The sequence below is a fragment of the Dipodomys merriami genome, unplaced genomic scaffold (assembly GCF_024711535.1).
Source record: "Dipodomys merriami isolate MVZ:Mamm:240054 unplaced genomic scaffold, mDipMer1.0.p SCAF_10, whole genome shotgun sequence".
Lineage (NCBI taxonomy): Eukaryota > Metazoa > Chordata > Mammalia > Rodentia > Heteromyidae > Dipodomys > Dipodomys merriami.
In genome coordinates this window covers 39,974,714-39,988,459 of record NW_027202271.1, presented here as the reverse complement: position 1 = coordinate 39,988,459, position 13,746 = coordinate 39,974,714, and the positions used below count along the sequence as shown (strand labels likewise).

At 33.0% G+C, this 13,746-nt stretch overlaps 1 protein-coding gene across 1 annotated transcript; it reads right to left on the bottom strand.

The window, feature by feature from the left end:
• Positions 1 to 4,990: 4,990 nt before the first annotated feature.
• On the bottom strand, positions 4,991 to 13,494 carry Nts (neurotensin). The gene is made up of 4 exons (XM_070036927.1): positions 13,258 to 13,494; positions 11,092 to 11,153; positions 8,864 to 9,088; positions 4,991 to 5,599 (listed from the first exon to the last, which is right to left on the bottom strand). Exons 1-4 carry the CDS (start codon positions 13,325 to 13,327, stop codon positions 5,447 to 5,449), a joined length of 510 nt encoding a protein of 169 aa, XP_069893028.1. The 5' UTR covers positions 13,328 to 13,494; the 3' UTR covers positions 4,991 to 5,446.
• Between the last annotated feature and the right edge of the window lie 252 nt (positions 13,495 to 13,746).

The following is a 13,746-nucleotide window of genomic DNA, read 5'->3' as shown; positions in this document are numbered from 1 at the left end:
AAACATTCTCATGGCCTGGCCTGTACCTGTGTACAGGGCAGTATGCACTTCACATTCTTCAGCCATTCTTCTGAAAAGAATCACATTGTTTTACTTGCAAGGCACATCTCAACAGGAAAGAAAAACAAGGAAAATATGAGTAATCACATTTTTGATAGACATCTTAATACATTCTTGAAATCCAACATTTTGAAATAAATGTATTTTATAGTAACAGTCATTAAATTTCCCAAAGATTAGTAAAATTCAGGCCGTATAATTTTGTATTATTTTTAGTGAAGCAAAAATGTTCATAATTTCAGGAAGTAGATGGTTTTCTTTTAAAGATCCTTGTTTTTCTGGCATTAAATGAAAAGCTAAATTTTGTTTCATATGCAAATCAAGGGAAATGAATAGTTACTAACCTTTTCAGTTGTTAAAAAAGTTAAATGAATTCCATCCTTATTATTTTCCAATTTTAAAAATACAAAATAGAATTTTGTTGACATTTCAGGGTGGGGAATTTGAAGATAAACAGGTATATTTTGTAGGGTTTGAGTTGTTTGAGAATGTTCAGAGAAATATAGTTTTGCTCTGGCTGGGCTAGTTTCAGAAAGCTTAGATAATTCTGTCAGGTTTGTCTTAGTCACTTAATTATCATTATAGCTAATTACCTGAGATAATTAACTTGAAATGAAAAAAAATATTTTGGAACATGCCCTTAGAGGTTCCAGTCCAAAGTTGGCCAGACACCTGGGTCTGGATCTCTGCTGGTAAGTGCTCTGTTTAGCAGTGGCATAGACTGCATGGTGGAGCAGATGCTCACTCACCTTATGGCCAAGCAGTAAAGGAGGAAGGGGACAGTGTCTCAATCCCTCTGGACACATATCCCCAATAAACAAAGTACCTGCCACAAGGATGCACATCCTAAAGAATATTACCAACTCCCAGTAGAACATACTGGGAACCAAATCTGTAATGCATGTACCTTTAAGGGATTATCAACATCTACAGTAGAGCAATTGAGTATTTTGGTGGTTAAGTTTATGCAGGAGGTTACAGGATTAAGTCTGTAACAGATGAAGACATGGCAGTCATTCAAATTTGATGGGAAATGAATATAGTTAATAATTTTTGTGGTTGGTAGTGTTGTTTTGAGTTTTCCTCAGGTAAGATTATGTTGTGTTCATATTTATGCTTTACCATGACAGCTACGAAGATTCAGTCTGAAAGTTTAGTTCTAAGAAAAGCATCATGGTCTGTCTGTGATCGATCAATTTCCAACTGATAGCTATCGAAAATTATTTGTCCTCCGGGCTGGGAAGGTGGCTCAGTGGTAGAGCGCTTGCCTTGCATGCCTGAGGCCCTGGGTTCCATTCCTCAGCACCACATAAGCAAAAAGAAAAAAGCTGGAAGTGGTGCTGTGGCTCAAGTGGTAGAGTGCTAGCCTTGAGCTGAAGAGCTGAGGGACAGCGCCCAGGCCCAAAGTTCAGGCCCCACGACTGGACCCAAAAAAAAAAAAAAAAAGAAAATTATTTGTCTTCTATCTTTTTATATCTTTTTAAAATAAAAATTAAGTGAATACATATTGACTTGGGAATAAAGGCTATTTAGGATAGATGTTTTGTTTTGTTTTAATATTTAAAGGTGATGTGCAGAGGGGTACCATTTCATAAGTCAGGTAATGAGTATATTTCACTTTGGACAATGCTACCCCTTCCTTTGTTCTCTTCCAGTTTTTCCTTCCCATGCCCACCTGTAAGTCGTATAGTTCATTTTCAACCTAGTATCTAGTGAGTGCCAGTGCTACATTTGTTTACCCTTTATCCATCCTTTTTTTTTTTTTTTGTCGGTCGTGGGGCTTGAACTCTGGCCCTGAGCACTGTTTCTCAGTTCTTCAGCTCAAGGCTGTCGCTCTACCACTTGAGCTACAATGCCACTTCCAGTTTTCTAGTGGTTTATTGGAGATAACAGTTCCATGGACTTTCCTGCCAGGTCTGGCTTTGAACCACTCTTCTCAGATTTCAGACTCCTGAGTAGCTAGGATTATAGGCGTGGGGCACTGGCACCCAGCTGTCCATCTATTTCTGTGTCCCACCCCCACCCCCGAACCTTTCAAAGACAGAAAAATGAACAAACAATACAAAAAGAAAACAAAAACAATGAAGAAAATTCCTCTTGTTTCCATTTCCTGGAGTTCATTAAATAGATATTATTATTTTATATATCAGTGGCACATAGACATTGTCTTTTAAGTACTGGAGATTGAACCAAGGATATTGCACTTGGTAGACAAGTGCCTTTGCCACTGAGTTACATCCCAGCCCCAGATGGATGTCTTGAAAAGATCTGCTGTGAAAAACCATGTAGAGAGAAACCATGAGTGGGTTGGTCTAGAAGAAGACATAGTTCATAGGATGGCTGTTACTTTACAACAATAAGGCTGAAGATGTGTGTTTTTTTGAATGTCGTCTTTCAAGTAATTATCTGTGTGGCCCTGGGCTGGTTAGAGAGCTTTGTTCCATACAGTAGCTAAATGACTCTTCTCTGTCCCTAAGATGATGACATTTGTGTGTTTAAAAAATAAAACTTCACAATGAAGGCCAACAAAATGATGATTAAACATTACAAGGACTAACATCTCTTTCCAAGTTAATAAAGACTACCTTTTTCTCTCCGGAGTCCTTGGCTCCAACATAATGATTCCTGAACAAGAGATACTGGCAATGAGATAACCAGCTATTGTATGTGTTTAGAAAGCAACAACAAAAAAAGATTTTCTTCCAGAAGTGTTTGAGAAACAGAGGTTCCTCAACCACAAAGGCTCTGATGCATAAGCAAGGCAGCGATAGTGAAGGAACCAAAATACTGGTGTGACTGTGGCTGGAGAAAATGAATGGAAGTGAGTACAAAAGGAGGCAAATTCTAGATCTTTGGAGGCCTTTTAAGGAGAAAACTTTGGATTTTTGTCCAAGTTCAATAAAAAAAAAATTTGTAAACCAACTTTTTTTTTTCTTTTCCAATAGTTTTAGGCTCACAGCAAAGGTAAAAGAAGATAAAGAGATTTCCTTTCTAGCTCTTTCCCAAAACATGCTGCTCCTCCAACCACTAAGAACATTCACCCCCACAATGTGGTAGAATACATCAGTACACATACTTTCATGGTTTTCACTCGGCTTGACTCTTGACTGTATATTTTATGAACATGAGCAAATATATGATTGACCATCCTAATATCTTTTTCCTCTAAAGATGCTCAGTGTTTAGTCTATTCATCCTTCCCACTATAAACAATCCCTGAAAATCTGCGATGTGTTCATTATTTCCACACTTCCTCCTTTTATGGAATGTGATGCAGTTGGAATCAGACCATACATAGATTTTAATATTACTTTCTTTCTCTTACTTAGAATATGCTTTTAAGTTTGTTATGAATTTCTAAGGCTTAACAGTTTATTTATTCATATTTATTTAATTTGCTTCTTTGTTTCCTTGTATAACAGTACCAAGGCTTGAATTTAGGATCTCATTCTGGTTCTGATTTGCTCTGCTTGCTTGCCCGTTTGTCACTTGACCATTTGAGCCATGGCTCCACCCCTGCTTTTTGAATTTTGAAAACAGTTAATGGCAAACTTTTCTACCTGGATTGGTTTCAAACTGTGAGCCACTAGCTCCAGGCTCTTGTGTAGCTACAATATTAATTATGTGTAACCAATAACATTTTATAACTGAGTTTTATTGTATTGATTGGATATGCTGAAATTTATGTATCCATTTGTCTACTAAAGATAGCTTGCTTTTTTACCAATAGGACAATGATGAATGAAACCTTATGAATATGTCTTAGCAGCTTGTTTTTTCTGAATATTTGTTCCAGTTTTGTTGACCATTTTGTTAACCTCAGAGGGGCTTGTGGGGCAGATATTTCTTGAATCAGGGAAGTAAAGGAAAGACACCAAGAAGAAAAAGGACAATTCCTCCCACTGAAGTGGCAGGGGAGAAAAATAATTGCAGCTGGATGCAGCTTGGCTGTTCTCTTTGGTGGAAGGAGGGGAAAGGAATTATGTGATTATTTTTCTTATTAAGTTTGGGTTAAATAATTCTAAAGATCACATGAAAATCAAGAGAATTGGGTCTGGGGATGTGGCTTTGTGGTAGAGTGCTTGACTAGCATACATGAAGCCCTGGGTTTGATTCCTCAGCACCACATAAACAGAAAAAACTGGAAGTGATGCTATGGTTCAAGTGGTAGAGTGATAGCCTTTAGCAAAAGAAGCTCAGGGGCAGTGCCCAGCCCCTGAGTTCAAGTCCCAGGACTGGCAAAACAATTTTTTAAAAAATTTAAAAAAGATAATTAATAATGTCGTAACTGAAGAAATGAGAAGATAGGAACCAACAAAAGTGACAATCAGAGATGTAATTTTTTAAGGAATTGTAAAATTCTGTAATCAGTAAATGTATATCTGAGATCTGTGATTAAAATATTTAAATGTAGTTCAGAAAGGTTGGTGTTGTATTCAATTTCTTAGGAAGAGTAGAAGCAATGTCAGCAGGATGCTCTATTACGCTCCTAAGACAGGGAGGTGAGTCTTAAAAGGGAGTCATTACATTCTTGGACTTAAAGTGCAAATCAAATAATAGGAATGATAAAGGGATGATCAGACCATGAAGGGTGGAAGAGACTAGACAATGGATTAAAAAAGAATTTACAATTTTCTAATGGAAGTAAATCTTCAGTGAAACATGTATTTCTCATGACCTGTTGTCTTTTTTATTAGCTTTCTCATTATTTAACATAAAAATTTCACTTAAAGGCTATTCGCTAAAATGGGAACAATTAACATTTTTTTTCATTTATCGTTGTTTCAGATAGCCCTACTTTCACAACAACATACGCTACATATATATAAAAAGTGTGAATAAATCTTAAGAAGGGTGTATTTCTTAATAAAATGAAATAAAAAAAGAAATAATAACAGTGGTGTCATTACTCCGTTTGGTGTCAGTGAAATGTAAGCAAGACTTTGGGGTGGGGGGAAAGATGGGAAGGGATGGGAAGAGGAAACAAAGGAGGAGGCAACAATGCTTGATAAGAAATATACCCATTATCTTGCCCATGTAATTGTAACCCCTCTCTATGGTATTTTCACAATTTAAAAAAAAAACTTAGCTTCAAATAAAATGCCAAATATTTGACATAACCATACTATGCCTTGCAAAACTGCAAAATATTTTATGTATATAATAATTAACACCTACTCCAATTATACATAACACATCATGCTCAAAATTTTGATTTATTTGTAAACATTTAGCCCACTTTATATTAATGCAGGAAAAATTTACATCTACTGAGCCACAGTTGTAGAAGAGACAATGTAAATATTTTTGCCACATTTTCACATAACTACAGTTAAATAGTTAAACACTAATAGTCACAAGCACATATTAGTAACTATTTATCTTCTCAGTAGTAGTAAGAACCCCTTTTGAGTATGTAGGGTCTCCTGGGCTTATTCTCATACAGCTGCCTTTTCAGAATGTAAGGGATTTTTCTCTTTATGACTTCCTCCTTCTCATTTTTGTCATTTCCGTTATCAAGAATATCTTCCTGAATTATCTGCAAATTGAGAGGACATAAAAGAAACATAAATGTATACAATTTTTCATTTCAGGTCATTTCCCTTCATTTCATTCTATTTTGTTTAAAATTAAAAACAGACAAATATGTGACCATAGACATCTTGTGAGAGATGACTAGGTCAGCTGAGGTCGGCATGGATCAGGACATGATCTGTAGTATTCTGGATTCAGTATCTTCCCTAGTTTATCTGACAGGATCTTTGCAAAAAAAAACTTTCATATTCTTCCAGACCTATCATTCATCCCTCTAACTGAATGAACATGCCAAGTAGAACCCAGTGAATATTTTTCATGCTTGAATTTCAGATGGAAAGAGTAAAATAAACTAGATACATAATAGATCATGACCAATATGGTACAGAATCTGAGACATTAAGTCTGACTGTAAAGGTAATGGGATTTAATTGTCTATTGTTGACTTAGCCATTGCAAAGACCCATTTCTCAGTAGAGAAAGAGGAATGCTTGTCCTGCCTCCCTTGCTCAATTTTTGTACATATCATCATATGCAAAATGTCTGTTTATAGGGCTACAATCTGTTTAGCTTATGGTTGCCTTGTAAACTTTGGGGTCCCTATAACTAATACTGACATCTTATCACCAAGTATTTTATTTCAACCCCCAGCTCTTCAATTTCCATAAAGGAAAAGTACATACTGTCAGACAATCTAGCTTCTCAATCTTCAGTTTCTTTGTGCACAACCTGTAATTACTTGTACTATGTTCAGAATGATATTATCATTTTATTTTTAAATCACTCAACATTTAAAATACCAAAAGTTCCAATTTTAGGCGACCTTTACCTATTTGCATGATAGGATATTGAGGGTTTCCTTCTTTTCTGGATTAAATAACATATAATTGACATTTCCCTATGTTAAGATTTGTATTTTCAAGTTTTATTGACCTAAACAATACTTAAAAGAATAAACAATTTTGCTTAAATTAAAATTAAAGGATGAATAGTACTTCGAGTAGAATCAAAACTGTAGGTTTTGTTTTATTCATCTGGAAAGCATCTTTTTGTTTATCAGTTAGAATAAATATCATTCTTATTCACAGAACCTCTCTGTGGCACAAGTTTATTTTATTAGCTGGGAAGGAAAACTCAGATTTTCAATGCTGGTGTAAACTGAACATATAAAACATTGAAACAAGTTTTTCTTAGAGGTTATTCTGAATTTTTCAACGTTTCTCCAACTAGAAAATTTTAAAATATATTTTTAGCTTCCAATTATTATTCATTTACTCTCCCCTATCATATCTTCAATATTTCCCCATATCTTTCCATATCTCTGATTTATCTTTTATATGTACAAGTCCCCACAATAAAATAGTGTTCTGAAAGCAGACTTATCTAATAATTTTTAATTTACTTAAATTTGCAAATAACTGTTTTTCATCTAAAGATAAGGTAACATTAAAAATTTAAAAATGTCCCTTTGGGGTATTGTCTTGTTTGCTTATTTCTTCAGTGGGAGAGATGGATGTGAAGTTAGAATTAGTAGTTGATGAACTGAACATAACTTTGGCAATACCTAAAGGGTTTAATCTTACATATTAGTATTTAGGCTGTCGAACAAAAAGGAAAACTGTAGAAAATAACTGTTCCAGCAAAATTGACAACCACAACTAGAATATGGATAAAGCTTTCTGTGATAGCTGAAAATAATCATCAGGTTATAAGGGGTAAATGTTCTGATTAGTTTCATAACAGTTTACTCATGGATTTGAATCTCCATGTTTAAGCTGTGGGAATCTAGAGAAAAATTATTCATTACTTTCAATTTACCATATGATTATTACTGGCTATAGACACTAACACAACTCAAGTCCAATTTTGTTGTTGAATTTTTTTTTCCAATTCCCATAATTTTCTAACTGGAGACAAGAAGTCAATAGTACTTTATACAAAGGATTTTTTCCTGTCTTTTATCATAATTCTGTATTATACAACTTGACTATCTTGGCTATGAAGGGTCTAATTTAGTTGCTAAGAATGCTTGAACTCCAAACTTAAATAAACCATGAAGATGATATAGATTGGGAGGTAGGAAGGCAGGAAGATAGCTAGACAGACAAATACATACACTCATGTCTCATATGTAAGCAAACATAATATAGAGTCCCAAGTAAACTGGAATAATACATATATATGTATGTGTATGTGTATATATACCCATATATATGTGTATATATCCCTAGATGTATATATAGGTATAAATACACATGTATGCATACATACATGTATATATGTATGCATAATTGTGTACATGTATATATGTACACATGTATGAGTATATATACCTAGATGTATATATAGGTATACATACATATGTATGTATACATACATGTATATATGTTTGTGTGTATAACTGTGTATATGTATATATGTACTCATGCATGTATATATATCTAGATGCACATAGGTATACATACATCTGTATGTATACATGCATGTATATATGTGTGTACACATGTATATATACAGATGTATATATGTACAACTTTATATACACATATATGTGTACATTGTACTTATATATACCTACCTATATACATTTATACATGTGTGTGCATACATATATAGGTATACAATTATATGTGTACCTATATAGACATACATATATGTATACCTATTATCTCTTTTTTGTGAAAAGAATAAACATTTTTATTACCTATTATATTTAAATACAAAAGTTTTAAAAACCCATGAATATGCATATCTGAGTTCCACCTAAATAATAAGAATCAACATTTCTGTATTTCATGTGATTTGTGCTAATATATTTAAGCACAAATAAAACTTTTTCACTTGTTTCCTTATTTTGTATGGACTTTTTTTGCATTCTCTTTATTTATAAGGTAAGTACACATTACAGTGGTTTTAGAAAAAAATATTTTGGGTTACTTAAATTTCTTAGACATGCCTTCACTTACCAGCACCAGAAACAAAACTTGCCTAAGTATTCCATCCATTTAAGCACAAACAAAACATACGGATAAAATCTGCCTCAAGATATGCCCTTCTTTTAAGATTAAAGAAAAAAATATTTTGACAAAGTCCAAATACTTGTGGGACACTTTGAAGATCTGAAAGAATGGTAACCTCAACACATGGTTTATTCTTTGTTAATATGTGTAAGTCTTCCTGTTATGGTATGATCAAGACACAACTATCAATACAAATAAGAGCTAAATTGTATAATGATAATTATACTCATACTGTGTTTTTGTTTTACCTCCCAGTGTTGAAAGGCCCTGCTGTGACAGATTTTTTGGAGCTGGTATATGGTCAACATCGCTTCCAAACTGAAGCCATCTAAAACCATAGGCAGTTTCCTTCTTATAACAATTTCTTCTTCAGGAGCCTCTCCGGTTTCCTCAGTTTGGCCATTCAGGTTATTTATAAGACTGCAAACATTGAGGAGGGTCATTTTCCAAGAGGGAACATTTGCTTTACTGGTCTGAAATTTAGAAAAATAAAAGATAACACAATTAAAACTTCTGTGATAAAAAAACCAAAAAAGAATTGTTTTGTGCTAAAGAATTCAGTTATACTTTATGGTCTCATTGTTGCCCTACTCTAATAAATCCAGTCTCCTTGTGTAACACACATAAAAATAGGAAAACAATAAGGAAATATAATAGGACAATAATAATAAACAATGCGTATAGTGTGATTAAAATTTAGAAGAACCCATTTGCTATTATATTTCAGCTGTGTCTAATGAATGAGGAGCTGAAATGGAAAATAATCATTTTGAGAAATTACAGTCAGGTAAAGCCATTGAATATTTCACACATTAATAGTTGTCATGGGGTTATCACAGCTGACCAACGTATTTACTTCATTCCAAATTTTACATTTTGTAAAATTATCTTCCTTTTCTCATGACATTTAGTCTGAACTCATAATTAACACCATCAGCACCTTCTCTACTTGTGAAAAATAATCATTAAGAAAACATGAAAGAAGTGAGGTAGGAGAACCTGACTGTGAAATAGTTAAGAGTATGTAAATGTAAGGAAATGGTAGAGATGAGGGGATTTTTTCCCAGAAAGACTTACAAATATTTAAGTTACTACAAAGAAAAAAACACAATGGAAATGGTATCAAGTGACAATCGTACATGCATTGCTCTCCGAATATGATGCGATTGCAAATTATTGTCTCCATTTGAAAAATAACAGAAGACTAGAAGTTGCAGAATAGGATTAGACAAAATAATTCTAAAGTTAATTTGGAAGGATGAATGTGATTTTTTAAGTGATAAATAAGAGCCTTGCTGAATACTAAAACATATTTAAAGCTGTAGTAATCAAGGGAATGAAGGAAAATAGGGCAAAAGATCCAACAAGAGATCATATAAGCGAATGTTCTCTCAGTGCATATAGCTGTGTAGCATGCAGTGAAAGTTGTATTTAGAATGTTTGGGGACATTTAGCTATGAAGAAATTTGCATGTATAACTGCATGCTTATTTATAACATCTTATGGCACATTGCAGCTGAACAATATGTGTGTTAAATATAAAGGTAATGAGATTAAAACTATACAGAATAATACTTTTCTAAATCTGTTGCCATGAACAGATGTACATAATAGAATCCATAAAAGGATAAGAAAGGAATTTTAAGCAGATAAATATATAAATTATCTTTTACACATATGTAAATTTTTATTTGATATTTATGGATGTTGTGTATTTATTGATAACATCCCGAGCTAAAATCAAAAGTAAGCTATATATAAAATCTGATTGTAGTTTTGTATGCCTTTAATTCCAGCACTCTGAGGTTTGAGGCAGAGAGTTCGTAATCTGGAATGTAGTTTAAATTAAACAAATAAACAAAACACTTCACAAAATGTTAATCTCCCTAATTTAAGATGAGCCTTTAAAAAGAAAATAATAGCCACTATCATTGAAAAATGTTAAAAATATAAAAAATAGGTGATATGAAGAGGAAAGTCATAAAACCACTAATCAAAGAAATATGAGAAAAAAGTATGTGTACAAATTTTCAGCTTTGTTTTATCTCTATCACATTTTCTTTTTAGGTTGTCATGTCTTATCATTTTCAATTTAGGCAACTCATTTTATTTTTCAAGATCTAAAAAATCAAAAAACCAACCAAAAAACCCGGCAAAATGTTCACTTAAGTTTTATTTTGATATTTAAGTTGAATATTTAAGTATCTAATGATAGGAACATGTTCTTTTAAACACCATGCATATATTCCCATAAAATCATATGTGGCTGTTTAGTTAAGGTTGAAGTATGGCAATTTTCCCTCTCATATTGACACCTTTGACATCTTTAAAACTATAAATCTTCCCAATAAAGGAAATGCATCCCAAAGAGTTTTCCAATCATGATGGGAAGCTATTACTACAAGACAAGTACACCATGTTTTAAGAGATAATTCATCTATTCTTCAACACTAGATTAAGGAAAAGAAAATGTCACCTTTGTTGTACGCATATTGGTCAATATGTCAGCTTCTAATGCTTTCATTTCCTCTTCTGAATCTAAGGAAGATCAAAAACACATGATTACAATATAATTATGGCACATGACAGTATTGAAGCCTACATATTTGAAATTAACTTAAAAATTTGTCTTAAGGCTTTGTGTCTTTTCTATATATTTACTTTATTTAAAATAGTTCCCAGAAAAAAAATACTGATTAATTTTATGCTGACAGCTAGACTAGTAGAAGTAATTATAAGTGCATAATTGCTAAAAGATATTTATGATTTTTGAGTTGTTTTATCTCTGAATATCAGTAAAATGTTTAGTAATAGATTTAATCAAATGTACTACTAGTCTACAGATTTAAGATATGCATATTGCTATTTAATAAATATAATGAAAATATAAACATGAGACATTTTAGGACAAAATAAAGAGTGATTGTTTACTGATACTTTTAGAATAAAATATATTGAGGTTTACTCTACTTGAGAAGTTATTTTGCCAAATACTCTTGAACAGAATTGTTTTCTGCTTTAAACAAGAGTTTTGAATTTTGTACACTGCAATTTTATCACAGCATACACGGAAATTATTTCAGCAGAAATGTAACTCTTTCAATGCATGTAATGTAGTATGGAAAATGAGCTTTGATCTTTTTGCAATATCACTTCCAAGTTTACCTTAATGAATATTTTATAGATCAGTAACATTTAGAAAATATCACAACATAATAGAATCAAGTTGTGGAATATTATAACAGTGATTACTTTTGATTAAACAAAGTAAAGCTAAAATTTACATACACTTCTTGTCCTCTAACTCCTAAGAAAAGTCGAAATCACACTTGGCAAAACCATTTGAGAAAACAATGCATTTAGGAATCAAGGTATGCTAGAAATGTTTTTTTCTGTGTTTGTTAAAGATGCAATGTATTTTTCAACAGCAATGACAAGTTCCATTACTAATGTATGAACAATACATGCCAAAATCCCCACACATTTTGATTTATCACAGAAAGCAGTTTCAAGAGCTAATATACATGTTTTTTAATTGATAACCCATTTTCACATATTTTATGCTTTTAAATCTTCTGTAACTATTAGATAGAACTGCAATTGTGGAAAAGTTGGTATCTTCTAGTCCTCATCTAATCATCAAATGAAACCAAGTATTTTAAACAAATACAATTGTGCATGCTGGAAGATTTTAATTACATCTGAAAAATCATAACGTGAGTTTGAATTACTTTTGATGCCATATTTATGAAGCTAAAAAGTTATAATAGCATCAAATAGTTTATATATTGTTTGCTGCTTTCTCCCATAAGACTATTTCCCTTTGATATAATTGTTCAATTATTTTTATAATTTTATTTAAAACAAGCATTATATATCATGTTATTTCTTTAAATGTAAGTCTAGCTACACCCTGACTTCTCTTAAATTAGCATATGAAAATATTCTAAAACCAACTATTCCCATTAATATCAAAGTACCAATTACCCAATTATATTTTGTATTAACTTAATAGAGAGGCAAAAACCCTATTATGTTGATATCATATCTATTTTTCACTTAGATAGACTATAAAATGTACTTTGAGAAAGAACTTGGAACAATCCATTTTTCTGCAAATAAAATTCTACAAATTAATAGTTGTCATTTATTCAGCATTTTTTCTTTTCAGCATCTTAACTCACAGAGAGAGATAATTAGAGACAAATGACCAAGTTAGGTGAGGGAAAAACATTTCTTTCTAATAGAGTGTCCGAGCGTGAGAATAAAACATTTTTAATGGAATGAGATTTAATAAGTAGCTTCTACCTTGACAGGCACCTCCTCTACATTCCTCATCAGATAATTACTAGTGTAATTCAAAGTTTTAGGTTCTTTTTTCTTCCCCCTCTCTATCTAGTGGCTGTATTCCCAAGAAAAACATGCTATGTTTCATGCTATGAAATTTTTTTATTGCTTTAGAGATTTAAAAGAAGATAATAGACCTTTCAGTTCCTATAAAGACAGAGACCGAAGGTACACACAGTTACTATTACCAAAAAGGCATTAAGGGAGACACTATTCTCTTGCCAGTATTAGCCTAAGTAGCAAGAGAATGCAAAAGAGATCACTTCAGGGAGTTGGGAAAAGGAGTTAAGCTTACCTGAGCACAGACTCCAGGAGCTGAATGCCAGGAGCAGCATGCACACAAGCTGGATTTTCATTCCTGCCATTATCTGCAGCCTTCTAGCAAAAGTCAGAGAGACACAGAGAGAGCTCTCTCCGGTGCTTTCTCTTGCTTTCAGCGGGCTTTGCAAGTGAGTGAACTATGAGAGATGCTCTGGCCATCCCCTATATATATGTACAAGCAGCATGATTATGTCATAACCATGAGGATTATCTTTTCAGGATGTGCCCTGCTTTCATCTCCATCCTCTGCTCTCCCCACTTCCTCCTCCCCTTCTCTGTCCCTCTTCTCCTCCTCCTCTCCTGAACCTTTAGTGAAAGTGACATATCTTCTCTAATTGCCATTGTTGCTCAGGATTTCTGACTCACAAGAGCCTTTCAAAAGCACTGCCATATACAGCATACTGGATACTGGGAGGAAAAAAAAATCAAACACCCTTCATTCTTTTCTCATTTCCTCCCTGGT

Bases quoted from the DNA above. Each gene is read 5' to 3' on its own strand.
- Nts (XM_070036927.1), bottom strand. From the start codon at position 13,327: ATGGCAGGAATGAAAATCCAGCTTGTGTGCATGCTGCTCCTGGCATTC. The intron at 9,089-11,091 runs GTGACATTTTCT...TCTAAATTTCAG, and splicing joins CCAATATGCGTACAACAAAG to ACCAGTAAAGCAAATGTTCC. The intron at 5,600-8,863 runs GTAAAACAAAAA...CTCAATTTGCAG, and splicing joins GGGCCTTTCAACACTGGGAG to ATAATTCAGGAAGATATTCT.